This window comes from Elaeis guineensis, chromosome 2, assembly GCF_000442705.2.
Source record: "Elaeis guineensis isolate ETL-2024a chromosome 2, EG11, whole genome shotgun sequence".
NCBI lineage: Eukaryota > Viridiplantae > Streptophyta > Magnoliopsida > Arecales > Arecaceae > Elaeis > Elaeis guineensis.
The window spans coordinates 10,387,394-10,403,201 of record NC_025994.2 but is presented as its reverse complement, the minus strand read 5'-3'; the positions used below and the strand labels follow the sequence as shown (position 1 = coordinate 10,403,201).

At 34.1% G+C, this 15,808-nt stretch overlaps 1 protein-coding gene across 3 annotated transcripts in view; it reads right to left on the bottom strand.

The window, feature by feature from the left end:
- Nucleotides 1–11,500, bottom strand: part of LOC105061122 (uncharacterized) — a 67,944-nt gene extending 56,444 nt beyond the window's left edge. Inside the window, exons 1-4 of one of the 3 annotated variants that reach the window (XR_012138349.1) lie at nt 11,339–11,495; nt 11,133–11,207; nt 10,875–11,030; nt 9,956–10,777 (exon numbers count right to left, since the gene is read on the bottom strand). Coding sequence is in view for 1 of the 3 variants with exons in the window: in XM_073251297.1 (XP_073107398.1) it covers nt 10,932–11,030; nt 11,133–11,207; nt 11,339–11,404 (240 nt within the window). In the remaining 2 variants the exon portion in view is untranslated. Of the gene's footprint in view, nt 1–9,955; nt 11,031–11,132; nt 11,208–11,338 lie in introns of those variants that run through there. The other 2 variants (XR_012138350.1, XM_073251297.1) reach the window with 2 other exon arrangements.
- Between the last annotated feature and the right edge of the window lie 4,308 nt (nt 11,501–15,808).

Genomic DNA, 15,808 nt, shown 5'->3' with positions numbered 1-15,808 from the left:
GATCCAACGGCTGAGATTCAATCAGTCCCAGATCTGACGGTTCAGACTCGTTGCCGACTTTGAATAGGACTCTTTTGCGTGATCCGACGGCCCAGAAGCAATCCATCACGCGATCCAACGGCTATTATCATTTCTGACTTTGAATAGGACTCTTTTGCACGATCCGACGGTCAGAACTTCATCAGAACTTAGATCCAACGGTTGACATTTGATCCGACCTTGATAAAGACTATAACTCTGATTTTTTAGCAGATCTGGACGGTCCGAAGCTGATCCGACGATCAGAAATATTTCTAAGGAGATTAATATGATTTTTAAGGGTTTTAGGACTCCTTTTTCTACCAAAAAATTATGAAAAATTCATCTATAAATAGGGGGTCCGGGAATAAGCTTTGAGAGCAGAAAAATTGAGTAGAAAGTGTAGAGAAAAATATAAAAAAAAATTAAATAGGTTTAGGAACCCAAGAAAAAGAAGGAGAAAAGTCGGTTCGCTCTACGGAGTACGACGGAAGACGGAGAGATCATCAACCATCTTCCCGACGAGGCTTGGCTGATCAACTTCAGATCTTTGTTACAATTTTATTTTTATTTTATTTTATTATTTTTTTTAAATTTTTTGTACTTGAATTTCAATTTCAATTAATATAAAATTTATTTTCCTGCACTTTAAATTCCTGTCTTTTATTTTTTGCACGTAAATACTAGGATCTAATTAGTAGATCTTAGTACCAATTTATTTTTATACTTTTTAAATTTTTATTATTTATTTTTATTGCAAGTAGATGCTAGGATCTAGTTTGTAGATCTTAGTACCCGATTTATTTTTTACACTTTTAATTTTTATTTTTTGACTTAAATTGCTTTCTCCAAAATTTTATTTTTTTTGTAAAATCAAATATTTCAAATCAAAATCCTGCTTTCTCTGTGGATTCGATCCGACTCACTACTTTCTATATATTTTTAATTTTTATTGAAGTCAAAATTTGATTAATAATCACAGTATCCTAACGACAGCATCTTGATCCTATCAATTTATGGAGAATAAAATTTTTTTAAGTCCTCAAGTAAGTTAGTATTTAGTATTTAAGTATCTGATTACACTTAAGAATCTAGTTAAACCAAGTATTTTTAAAAATAGAAAATTGATATACAGATCAGAGAGTTTGTGAGATATTGAGGGATCAAATATTAAGAAAACTCAATAAAGAGTTAAGTTTAGAACTTAAATAGTTTTCTTTGAGTATTTCTAAATTTTTCTACCAGCATCAAAGAAGAGTTTACTTTCTATGGATTTGTGTAGAGTAACTATATGTTTCTTCATATATTTAAAAAATAAAAATAATAATAATAATAATAAAAGTTTTCAAGTACTTCATGCTGAGTAACCGGGCTTTTTGCCTAAGTAAGCATTGAGTTTCGCATCAAAAGGTATGAAGGGCAAAGAAGCTTTGTTGTAAAGCTAGTTTTAACTCGTAGCCTGTTTGATTCGAGCAAGTAGGTTCGAGGGGTATTTTATACCAAGTGTCATAAAGCCATCTGGTTTGGGAGTCATTGACTGAAAACTCGCTACATGGGTCAAACAGAAAGCTTAAGGGGTTAAGACACTCAATAATGGTACAACGTTAAAAAAAAAAAATCAATAAATGAAGGACAGAAGTAACAATATACTTGTCCATATGAAGGTTAATGATTTGGAGATAAAGGTAGGAATAATTTGGAAAAGTTCAGAAAAAATTTGATGTTCTTAGTTTAACTCTCATATTGACTAGTATTAATACCCCAATGACATACCTCATTTATACTACTGAACATCAGTGGCCTTTTTGAAAAATTATTTGATGAAATTTGAGATTTTAAGTTTCAAGGTACTTGATTCTAAATTCTTCCTTTACTCGAGGACGAGCAAATTCAAGTTGGGGAGTGTGATAAGTGGTATATTTTTACATTTATTGAAGGTATTTTTGGTAATTTATGGTGCTAACATCTTCTTAAAAACCCTAATTTCATGAATTTATTGAATTTTCTTAAAAAATAAGTAATTTTGAAAAAAAAATATGAAATTAGATATATTTATAAAAAAATAGATGTTAATTTAGTTGAGTAATTTAAGCATCAAAATGAAGAAAAATTTTTGAAGAATTTAATGCATATTTTTTTCAATTTTTCAGGTGAAAATCGAAGCGAAAACGGAGCTAAAATACCTTAAAAAATAAAAAATATTACCTCCGGTGCACGGTAGACCAGTCGGTCGGTCCACAGAGCCAGGGCGCGGTCCACAGGAATAGTTACGCAGTCCACAGGCGCGGCTCACAGCGAGAGAAAGATCTGGGTGCGATCCAACAGCTGAGATTCAATCAGACCCAGATCCGACGGTTCAGACTCGTTGCCGACTTTGAATAGGACTCTTTTGCACGATCTGACGACCCAGAAACAATCCATCACACGATCCAACGGCTGTTATCGTTCCCGACTTTGAATAGGACTCTTTTGCGCGATCCGACGGCCAGAACTTCATCAGAACCCAGATCCAACGGCTGACATTTGATCCGACCCTGATAAGGATTATAACTCTGATTTTTGAGCAGATCTGGACGGTCCGAAGCTGATCCGACGGCCAGGAATATTCCTAAGGAGATTAATACGATTTCTAAGGGTTTTAGGACTCCTTTTCCTATCAAAAAATTATAAAAAATTCATCTATAAATAGGGGGTCCAAGAATAAGCTTTGAAAGCAGAAAAATTGAGTAAAAAGTATAAAAAAAATAAAAAAAATAAAATAGCTTTAGGGACCCAAGGAAAAGAAGGAGAAAAGTCGGTTCGCTCTACGGAGTACAACGGAAGACGGAGAGGTCATCAACCATCTTCCCGACGAGGCTTGACTGATCAACTTCAGATCTTTGTTACAATTTTATTTTTATTTTATTTTATTATTTCTTTTAAATTCTTTGTACTTTAATTTCAATTTCAATTAATGCAAAATTTATTTTTCTACACTTTAAATTCTTATCTTTTATTCTTTTGCATGTAGATGCTAGGATCTAATTAGTAGATCTTAGTACCAATTTATTTTTATACTTTTTAAATTTCTATTATTTATTTTTATTGCAAGTAGATGCTAGGATCTAGTTAGTAGATCTTAGTATCCGATTTATTTTTTGTACTTTTAATTTTTATTTTCCAATTTAAATTGCTTTCTCCAAAATTTTATTTTTTTTATAAAATCAAAGATTTCAAATCAAAATCTTGCTTTCTTTGTGGATTCGACCCGACTCACTACTTTCTATATATTTTTTATTTTTATTGAAATCAAAATTTGATTGATAATCACGGTGCCCTAACGACAGCATCTTGATCCTATAAATTTTTGGCGCCATTGTCGGGAAAGGCACCAATTTTAATGTTTGATTTCTTTGATTTTTTTATGACTATTGCTTACTAATTTTTTTATCTTTTTGTAGAAAAAATTTAAAAATTAAAAAAAAAAAAGGGAGATAGAAAGCTTCCAAGTTGGTGAGATCAATCCTAACCCTAGCCTTAACTATTTTTTTTAGTATTAATTACTATTTTTTTAATTAATCTAAAATTTATCCACATAAACCTAATAAAAATTGTATGACAAGAGTAGAAACTTAATTTTAGGAGCATTCATCATTGTAGATTTATTTTTGGTGATCGCTGGAGACAAGGTAAGCTTTCAAGTTTTATTAGTTTCATGCATCTAATTTAGTTGCATAGAACCCCTTGTTTGAAATTGGTTGTGTATATTCATCTCAAATCAATTTAAGGGCAACACCCATAACAAGATAAGGTAGGGATTTCATCATCCTTCCTTGGTCCAAAAACAACCAACCAGCATTCCACATTAACCCTAGCCTAACTAAAATCAAGTAGACATTGGCCCCTAGGATCAATTGAGTTTAGTTTGGGTATTTTGTTGAAGTCAAGTTCAAAGTAAATTTGGACTCACTCCTGAAACTGGTGTCTAAGGCTAGAGGTTACAAAGGCTCAGCCTAAGTGGATTTGTAGTTATTTAATTGGTTCCGTTAGCTTACCTGGCCAATTCAATTGGTGTCTAAGCCAAACAACGGGGGGACCCCCACGATCCCACCTCTTACCTGGCTAGTTGAAGGAAGTGAGAACAAACCCAATTTGTATCTAGACTAAGCCACTCTACATCGAACTGTTAGGTCTAAGAAACCCATAGGTGTCTAGATTTAACTATTTGCTAACTTGATTGCAATTAACACTTAACCACAACTAATTCTTCTCATCTTACGTCTTTAGGTCTAAGATTTTTCTTAAGGATCTCACCTTTAAAACTTTTCTTTTTTTTTTCTCTTATTTTTCTCCTCCTTCTTCTTAAAAAAAAAAATCTCAACAATACACATAATAGGGTTTGCACTAATACATGCACGATATAATTTTTTCTAACCTAGTTGAACCTAATTCTGAAATTGAACGACTGATCTATGCTAAACATGATAATCAAATGGCTAGAAATTCTAAGAACCACCTAGGCAGATGAAAGAATATTTTATTTCTTCCACCTATAATCCATCGATGTTTTCATCATTCTATGAGATCAAATATTCTGATTCTAGTCCTGAGGTCGATCTGAACCTAATAGCCCAAAGATTAGATAAAGTCGACATTCTTGCTCAAAATTTGATCAGTTCCTAGCATTAGGTCAATAATCTCCTGCACAATACACACCACCACCTAATTATCAAGAGATTTGTTCTACCTGTGCTAGCCCGACCCATCATGTTGGTGAATGTCCTACGGCTGCACAGTTTTCACCTTTTATCCAAGAACAAGTTCAAGCTGCTCAAGGTTACTCCAAACCTATCAATGATCTATTCTCTAATACATATAACCAAGATTGGAGGAACCAACCTAATTTTTCTTCGAAACCCCAACAGACTCAGGCTCAGACCCAAATTTTTTCTGTGCAGAACTTTCAGAATGGGCTCCAATACCAAAATTATGTCTATAATAGTGGTCAGCCTAGTCAGCCTATCCAGCCATCCTATACAATCAGCCATTATACCCACCTCCTCAACAGACCAATCTAACCGACGATAGATTTAGCCAACTTCAACAAATGATCATGATCCAACAGCAATCTCTCGCTAGGCTAGAAGCACAAATAGATCAATTAACTGAATCTACCATGAGGTGAGAACTAGGTCAATTGCCAAACGAACAAATATCGAATTTTGAAAATGACCCACCTATCCACCAATCATCTGGACCTAGTCATCAATCCAATGGCCCACCTAAGAATCCCCGATTTGAAAGTGACAATACAATTTCTGAGCTTAAAAGTGATAGGATTCTTAAGGACTCATACCAAGATCAGGTGAGTGAGGCTAGTACTGATGCTAGCCAAAAAGAAAATTTAGAAGAGGAGATTAGTACTGAGACTAACCCAATAGAAGAATTTGAGCTTGTACTGATGCTAATCTAAGTGAAGAAAAGAAGAGAGTGGATGAGTTACCCAAGATATATTCATCAAGAATATCATTTTCTTCAGCCTTAGAAGCCAGTTCTTCCACTTTAGAATTACTATCTCCTTTAGAACTAAAATTATCTTTGATCACACTTGAGAACACATCAAAAGATATCTTTCCAGTGCCTATTTCTTCAAACTCAACTCCTAACTCAAAAACTCAATTTATAAGCATTATAGAAGAACAAATAGAAGAAATTCTTAACAAACAAGGGTCCGTAAATGGGTTTATGAATTATCTTTTTAAAATTAAAAATGGGGATGTGAAATACTTTCTGAAGATTGGCAACAAACTACTGAAATTTATTATAGGCCATCTTTCTGAGATTGGCAATCCAAAATTATTGAAATTTATCAATCTAATATTTGACACAAGATACAGAATCAGGATGGTCTGGCTGAAGACGGTAAACTTAGCGCTTGCTGGGAGGCAATCCAGTTTTCAAGTTTTCAATTTTTGCTTTTGTCTTTGCTTTCTTTTGCATTTTGTTTATGATAATCGAGTCTTGCTTTGTGTCTTTTGTAGGGATCTAAAAATAATCTTGACTAAGTTGGAGGGAGAATCAGTTTTAAAAAGACTTATGGATCAGGTGATATCTCTCCTTTTCTTTCTCTTTACATGCACTGTTCATATTTCCTACTCCATTGAGGACAATGTTGATTAAGTTGGGAGGGAGAATAAAATTTTTTTAAGTCCTCAAGTAAGTTAGTATTTAGTATTTAAGTATCTGATTATACTTAAGAATCGAGTTAAACCAAGTATTTTTAAAAAAAGAAAATCGATGTACAGATCAGAGAGTTTGGGAGATATTGAGGGATTAAATATTAAGAAAACTCAATAAAGAGTTAAGTTTAGAACTTAAATAGTTTTCTTTGAGCATTTCTAAATTTTTCTACCAGCATCAAAGAAGAGTTTACTTTCTATGGATTTGTGTAGAGTAACTATATGTTTCTTCATATATTTAAAAATAATAAAAGTTTTCAAGTACTTCATGCTGAGTAACCGGGCCTCTTTGCCTAAGCAAGCATTGAGTTTCGCATCAAAAGGTATGAAGGGCAAAGAAGCTTTATTGTAAAGCTAGTTTTAACTCGTAGCCTGTTTGATTCGAGCAAGTAGGTTCGAGGGGTATTTTATACCTAGTGCCCTAAAGCCATCTGGTTTGGGAGTCATTGACTGAAAACTCGCTACACAGAAAGCTTAAGGGATTAAGACACTCAAAAGCGGTACAACGTTAAAAAAAAAATCAATAAATGAAGGACAGAAGTAACAATATACTTGTCCATATGAAGGTTAATGATTTGGAGATAAAGGTAGGGATAATTTGAAAAAGTTCAGAAAAAGTTTGGTGTTCTTAGTTTAACTCTCATATTGACTAGTATTAATACCCTAATGACATATCTTATTTACACTCTACTGAACATCAGTGGCCTTTTTGAAAAATTATTTGGTGAAATTTGAGATTTTAAGTTTAAAGGTATTTGATTCTAAATTCTTTCTTTACTCGAGGACGAGCAAAGTTCAAGTTGGAGAGTGTGATAAGTGGTATATTTTTATATTTATTGAAAGTATGTTTGATAATTTATGGTGCTAACATCTTCTTAAAAACCTTAATTTCATGAATTTATTGAATTTTCTTAAAAAATAAGTAATTTTAAAAGAAATATAAAATTAGATATATTTATAAAAAATAGATGTTAATTTAATTGAGTAATTTAAGCACCAAACTGAAGAAAAATTTTTGAAAAATTTAATGCATATTTTTTTAAATTTTTCAAGTGAAAATTGGAGCGAAAACGGAGCTAAAATATCTTAAAAAATAAAAAATATTATCTCCGGTGGATGGTGGACCAGTCGGTCGGTCCACAGAGCCAGGGCGCGGTCCACAGGAATAGTTACGCGGTCCACAGACGTGGCTCACAATGAGAGAAAGATCTGGGCACGATCCAACGGCTGAGATTCAATCAGACCCAGATCCGATAGTTCAAACTCGTTGCCGACTTTGAATAGGACTCTTTTGCACTATCCGACGATCCAGAAGCAATCCATCACGCGATCCAATGGCTGTTATCGTTTTCGACTTTGAATAGGACTCTTTTATGCGATCCGACGGCCAGAACTTCATCAGAACCCAGATCCAACAGCTGACATTTGATCTGACCCTGATAAGGATTATAACTCTAATTTTTTAGCAGATTTGGACGGTCCGAAGCTGATCCGACGGCCAAAAATATTTCTAAGAAGATTAATACGATTTTTAAGGGTTTTAGGACTCCTTTTCCTACCAAAAAATTATGAAAATTTTATCTATAAATATAGGAGGTCCAGGAATAAGTTTTGAGAACAGAAAAATTGAGTAAAAAATATAAAAATAATAAAAATAAAATAAAATAGCTTTAGGGACCTAAGAAAAAGAAAGAAAAAAGTCGGTTCGCTCTACGGAGTACGACGGAAGACAGAGAGGTCATCAATCATCTTCCCGATGAGGCTTGACTGATCAACTTCAGATCCTTGTTACAGTTTTATTTTTATTTTATTTTATTATTTCTTTTAAATTCTTTGTACTTGAATTTTAATTTCAATTAATACAAAATTTATTTTCCTGCACTTTAAATTCCTGTCTTTTATTTTTTTGCACGTAGATGCTAGGATCTAATTAGTAGATCTTAGTACCAATTTATTTTTATACTTTTTAAATTTTTATTATTTATTTTTATTGTAAGTAGATGCTAGGATCTAGTTAGTAGATCTTAGTACCCGATTTATTTTTCGTACTTTTAATTTTTGTTTTCCGACTTAAATTGTTTTCTCCAAAATTTTATTTTTTTTGTAAAATCAAAGATTTCAAATCAAAATCTTGCTTTCTCTGTGGATTCGATCCGACTCACTACTTTCTATATATTTTTAATTTTTATTGAAGTCGGAATTTGATTGATAATCACGATGTCCTAACGACAGCATCTTGATCATATCATTACTTGTGAGCTCAGAATAAAAAATAATTACCTTCTATTTGTTAGTCTAATAAGATTTTTATGATAAGTACCATCCATCTCAGTGGGCTCAGAATAAAAAATAATTACCTTCTATTCGTTAGTCTAATAAGATTTTTATGATAAGTACCATCCATCTCAGTGAACTTTTGTATCGATACCAGCATGCCAATTGGCAATTCTCTAGTTTCTAATCTAAAAATGGCACATATAAATCTAAGAATTGCTGCAAGATTATATTACCCTAAAAAAACATAATGATAGTCCCCCAAAAAACCACTTTCATCCATTGTTTGTGTTACCCAAGTCTCTTGGCACCCTGATCCCAAATCATAGATAGCCAAACCTCCTAAAACAATAAGAATGCCGGTCAAGTTAGGAAAGCACTAATTTTTGGCATAGTGATTTGAAGTTCCTGATAATATAGACATTATCATCTCTACCATCATCTTTACTTGTTCAAATATCAAAATTATGGACTTCTATCTTATTGCTATCATGTGCTCACCAGTCACCATAGAATCAACTCAATTTGTTTATAATTTGTTACTTTTAACTCTAGTACCCAAGTTTTGAAAACCACTCCTTCCTCTTTGGAAAGAAGTTGGTGTTCGGCCTCAGCTATTGTTATGGGGTCATGCCATCTCAACCGATGTACTCGGGACTCATCCTCGAAAATCCCAGACTAGCAGAAGCTCCGACATGAGTCTTGACGACGAGCACCATCAAATCCATCATGGGGCCCCAAGATGAAGTAATCTCATCGGCTTCCGTCCGATCCTTAGCTCAGGGTAGTACCGACTTCCAAATCAATATCTTACCAACAACGGGAATAAAATCCTGTGACTGATGCCGATACAGACTCCCACCAACCTCAAGGTCGGAATTTCACTGACTACAAAGGACAAAGTCCCACAGTCTGCCTTGATGCAGATCTGATCAAGTTGGCACCTCGACCTTGGCCGACCTCAATCCACTGACTAGTTAGATCATATGGGCATTTAAATAAAATCTCCCAATAAACTCAAAATGTGGCCACATCATGTAATAGACGCCCATGACTAACAACCCGGTTAGTGGACGGACATCCTATTCTGACAACGTATGGATTTAGGCATAACAAACTCCAGTACCTCCTCTATATAAAGATAATTAGAGGACCCCTAAAAGATAAGCAACACAATGCCATACTAAGCTAGCACTCTCTCTCTCACTATGCTCAAAACTCCGACTGACTTAAGTATTAGAGGGTTCCTTACCAGAGCACCACCCCCCCTCCAGTGCGAATGAACTTCTTTTGTAGGTCTCCCACAACACCCCAGTGTCCCAACCAATATCTCTCCTCCACCACATCAGCTCACCTTAGAGCCTTGACGCAACAGCTACTAAATTGATCATTCCATGCTGTTAGTCTTGTCTGAGTTGTCCCAACATTGTGCTATTCCGAAAAAAAACGAGATGTTCCAAATGGTTAAAACCAAAGGTTCATGATAACCTTGAAGTGATGGTATATTGCTGTTAATATAGTACATTTTGTTTGCTAAGGGACTTGGCATGAGATGAAACAGAAAAGGAACAATGAAATAACCATCTGCTTGATAAACAAGGTTGTGTGGCCAAATAATAGAGAAACTTCTTCAGAAACAAAGATCCTTCATAAAGCTCATAACATTTCAAAAAGAGCACCATCTCCCCTATCTAAGATTGGATCATGAGCAAGCAAAAGAAAATGAGAGAAAACTCTGACAGAGGAGGAAGTCAGATGAACACATGGAGCTTATGAACTAAAATGAAATCAGAATCATGTTGCAAGCTATAAACCTAGCAACATTCTAATTGACAAAAATAAAATCCTTCCAAACTGCTAGCATTTCATAAAAGGTTCACAGAAATTGACAAGTACACAATTCCCCATGTATCTAAGACCCCTGTACATAACAAGAGAAAGGAGACACGAGAGGAATTTCACAGAGGAAAAAAACAGCAGGAAAATGGTCGTGCAAATACATATAGCACAAAAACTACAATTAAGACAGAATTCATAGCATAAACATGTAATTCTTTCTATGAACCAAGTTAATCGCATATTGCTCTGCAAAAAAGGATATCCAAATTAACGATTCTCTTACAGAGTTTGCGATCCTTAGGCACAGGTTTGAACTTATATATGCACCATAATTTGGCAGAACCAGACATCAGAAGCTAACTCAGATCACCATGCCAAGCTGATTACAACTAACGTTTTGAGAAGAAACAGGTGAATAGAATGAAAGCCTAAAACCAAAAGGTTCCCATCGTCAAGACTAAATAGAACAAATAAAGCATCCGAAAGACCATATCCAAGTAATAAGTACTTTAATCACCATCTTACATTCAAATGGATTCAACACAACTAATCATCTTTCCAACTCCAACTGGACCCAAGAATCTAACCATGTGGATGAAACACCTCCGACGTGAAGCGTACGCGAGGGGGGCTTCTCCGGATAGTTGTTCCCAAAGGTGAGCCGCAGCCCAAACACACCACCTGCAATCCCCCCACCACAATACCAACAACCATTCCCAAAAAGATACATTTTTTAAAGAAAACTAGACGAAATCCACTAGAACAGAAGAAAAAAGACCAGACCTTCCCATGGAGTTTCGTCGGGGCCGCACTCCAGACGAACAAATTCTCGTCCGACAAAGGGCTCGCACTGCATCCCTGCCATTCCCATGACCACAAACACCATCAATAACACGTCTTTCAAGAAAAGTGGAGGAAAAATTACTTTTTAAGCATTAAACTTGGAAAAATCAGCGCAAAAAAAAAAAAAAAAAAACCATCCCACTGACTTCGGGAGGCTCGTTCCTAATGGCCTTGAGATCGGACATGAGGCGGATCTGGGTGGACGACGCCATGGCCGGGCCGCAGCAGCCAGGCAGGCCAAACCCTACCGGTGATCGCGATCGAAGAAGGTAAGAGTGGGTTCTTCCCTCCAAGAGGAGGGGTGGGGGGGGGGGGGGGGTGGCGGGGGGCGAGAGAGAGAGGCAGAGAGATTATTTTTTGCAGATAAAAGACGGGTGAATTTGTGTGTGTATTTGTGTGTGTGTGTATATAAATTTTTTTATTAAATTAAAAAATAATTTTATCCCAAAATACCAGTGCAAGAACACTGTCATTGGATTACCTTGGATACTTATCTTTAAGGACGAATTTTTCATCACCAGACTAGATGATAATTTAAGTGACGATGATTTAAGATCACTATTATGCAGAATCATCGTACTACAATCAAATATAATGATACCATTATCTCCATCTAAATTATTTTTTATTTTTAAATAATTATCTCGTATCAAATGCCCTAAAAGATTTTCTCTTGGTACCATAAAGATGGATTCATGGACCAACACAGTTGATATTGTTTTTGTGAATTATGACACTATTTTCTGGTAAGAAATATAGAATTATTTTCAAACATAAATTTTGGGACTTCCTTTTTTTTTTTTTTTTTTTTTTGCTAATCAAAGACCGAGTCTAAGATACTTTATTTAATTAATAAAACTGAGCTGTTATCAGCTCTTCAAAATCATACGCGAGAGCTCTAGTATTCTAGAGAGACAATCAGCCTGATACAGATTCTGTAGAGAGCCGATCAACTATGCATACAAGTGATGTGAACATTATTGATCACTCAAAGAATAAGATAGGAATCCGCGCAGATGAGACCAAGTTTGATTTATTTATTATTTTGAGTCTAATTCAAGTTTGATTTCAAATTGAATTGAAAGCAAGTCTAATCAGCTTGTTATCTAAATCATGTTTGTCTCGGCTTTGATATGTATATATAATCACTCTATAGTGGAGCATTTTTGTGTGTGCATGCAGTATCAATGTCTCTCTCTCTCTCTCTCTCTTTGAGAGTGTGTGTGTGACTTGGTAGTTTTAAGCTTTATCAAGCCAAGCTTAATTGAGACAAGTTAGCTTCCAGTCTGGCCTCAAGTAAATTCCAAAAGTTATGATCTAAGTTTGAGCTTGGTTTAATTAAACTAAAAATAAAGCTTGATTTAACTTTAACTTGAACCAAGCTTAAAATGAGCTCGAGCCATTTAGATCAATTGAGATTTCTAAATACTATATTTGATAATGTTTGAACATTGCTTCTAGTGTTCAACTCAAAAAGAATACTACTTAAGAGTTTGTGGTGTTCTAAGGATTATCTGGTGACTTAAGGCTGATCTGTTTAGTTAGACGTAATTGAACAGAAATTGATCTATGTTTATGCAGGATTCACAGAAGACCGCTCTCTTCCTTGCTTGAGAATAGAACTTCAGATCCACAAGAGAGAGAGAAAGAGAGATGTCATTTTCACATGCATCTAGTATGTTCAATTTGCGCTGACTTGATTGTTCACCTCAATTGGAGTTACTAATTAGAAGTTTGAGATGAGGAACCTTAGTTTTTAAAAAAAAAAAAAAAAAAATCCTTCTATCATTAGTTGCTATAATGGTTATTTATAATTTCATGAAATCAACATATTTTTTAGTTTACTCGCTACCCAAACTAAGGTTACAAATAACTAGAGAGAGAGAGAGAGAGAGTTATTTGTACGACACAGGACCTTATTTAAAGCTCTAAGCAGATTAAATGAATTCAAGCACCAAACTTTCTAATTTGGCAGAATATTTTGTCGTTTTATCGAAGATCAGTTCTAATTCTGATTTTCACCAAGATTTTGAGGTTATAGATATTCTGATGCATGTCAGTGACTGCAAGGATCAGGGATCTGGAACCAAAAATTTCTCTAACTGGGTTGTGGATATGCATACAAGTAAGAGATAATTTGGATGCAAACCACCAGGATAAATTTGGCAGGACCCAGGACCACTCCCATCCCATAAGCAAATTAGGTTTTCTGATGAAACAAAAATGATAAACAATAAAATATATTTTAAATCTTTACAATAATTATGAAAGCAAGAAAATAAAGATATGACTTAGAAAACTAGATCTAAACTAGAATAATTGTTTGAAGTCTCAACAACTGACTGACGATCTCAATCTAACCAAAGTCACGTCCATTATTACTTATGCTTTCTGTATCTCTTGCAACATTGCATCAGCTTCATTAAGAATCTTCTAGAGTTGCATAAAAGAAGATGTTTTTAAGTCAGACCAAGATTGCTGTAGTGGCTAATTGTTAGATCCTTGCTAGTGGGTTACAAGGGTTGGCATGGGCTGGTGCCTTTACCGTGCCAACCTGCGATAGGCAAGAGTATGACTGAGGCTCCGCCACAATAAGGCACCAATAATAGGTCCAGTGCGCAGATGGCTGAATGTGATAAAACATGCAAAGCGCACAAGGCCATGGGCACAAGACTGCAGGTGTGTAGGCGCACAGTGCATGTAGGGCGCACAAGAACTTGGCCAGACGCATGGACACCAACAATAGAATGGATAGTCAAGCACACAGCAGGACATACGGACAAGCACTGTGGGACACACAGTCAGTTTGTAGCAGGATGTGCTGGTGCGCCAGTTGGATGCATAGCCCAGCATGCGGCAGGACACACAGATGCACACCGCAAGACGTGTAGCCAAACGAGCCATGGGATATGGGATCCAAGCAACGGGATGCAAGTCTAAGTGCTAGACGATTTCCAGCAGTTCCAGACTCCTTAGAGGACTTGCCCAAACTTCCTGGAGTAGTTGGCAGTGGTGGGCAATGGTTTTGAGAAGTTCCTAGTAGTTTAAGGAGTTGTCTACTGCCTCTATATAATCTCTATATATGCTGGCCCTTAGGAGCAAGTCTAGGAAGTGTTTCTTAGTAAGAGAGAGAGAAAGAGAGAGAGTTATTTATACGATACAGGACCTTATTTAAAGCTTTAAGCAGATTAAATGAATTCAAGCATGAAACTTTCTAATTTGGCAGAATCTTTTGTAGTTTTATCGAAGATCAGTTCAAATTCTGATTTTCATCAAGATTTTGAGGTTACAGATATTCTGATGCATGTCAGTGACTGCAAGGATCAGGCTTCTGGTACCAAAAGTTTCTCTAACTGGGTTGTGGTATGCATACAAGCAAGAGATAATTTGGATGCAAACCATCAGGATAAATTTGGCGGGACCCAGGACCACCCCTATCCTATAAGAAAAGATTTTTTACATATATATCCTCTCAAATATTTAAATTTACATAAATATTTTTTCAAAATTGATATCTACATATATATCCTCATAAAATATTTTTTTTTTTTACATATGTACCTATATCATCTAGCATCATTAAAAATCAACGGTTTAAAATTAAAGACTAAAATATCCTTATGGATAGATGTGCAAAAAAAAAAATTATAAAGTTATATATGCAAATAATAATTTTATGAAGATATTCACATAAATTTGAATATTTGGAAGGGTATACATACAAAAAATTCTTAACATAAATACACCTCTCTTGGTTTGTTAATTCTTTCCTTATTCTAATATAGAAGAATTAACATATACCACTAAAATAATAAATTTACTTAATTTATTAATTTATATAGATAAAATAATTTTTTTATCTAATGATAGATCAAAATTATTTTATCTAGAAGATAAACAGATCGTAACTATCTATGTTTTCTCTAATATATAATAATATACTTCTAAGAAAAGTATCTAAACCTGATATTAGATAAATAGTTTATACATTTACATAGAATGTATATAGTTATAGATTTGGACATTATGTAACAATAAAAATTTATAATTTTATTTATTTTATTTTTAAAATTTTTATCAAAAATATTTTTGTGAAGTATATAAGGTATATCATATTGTTATAAGATGGATATAATCGTCCCACCTTACATACCAATAAAATATAATATAATATTTTAATATAAAATATTATATAATATCATCATCATATTGTTATATTATGTAATATGTTACTACATTATAGAGTAAGAGGATCTGAATCCATCTAAATAAAATAGATAAAAATTAAATTAAATTTTTTTGTATATATATCTTTCTAAACATTCAAATTTACATAAATATCCTCATAAAATTACTATTTATTTATATACCTTTATAAATTTTTTTTTGCACATCTGCCCATAAGAATATTTTGTCATTTAAAATTTAAATCATTAATTTTTTAACGGTATTAAATAATGTGAGCACATATGCAAAAAAATAAGAAAAAAGAAAGATATACGTGCAAAACAAGTATTTTATGAGGGTATACATATAAATATCAATTTTGAAAGGATATTCATGCAAATTGAATTTTTAGGAGGGTATACATGCAAAAAACCTTATAAAAAAATTAG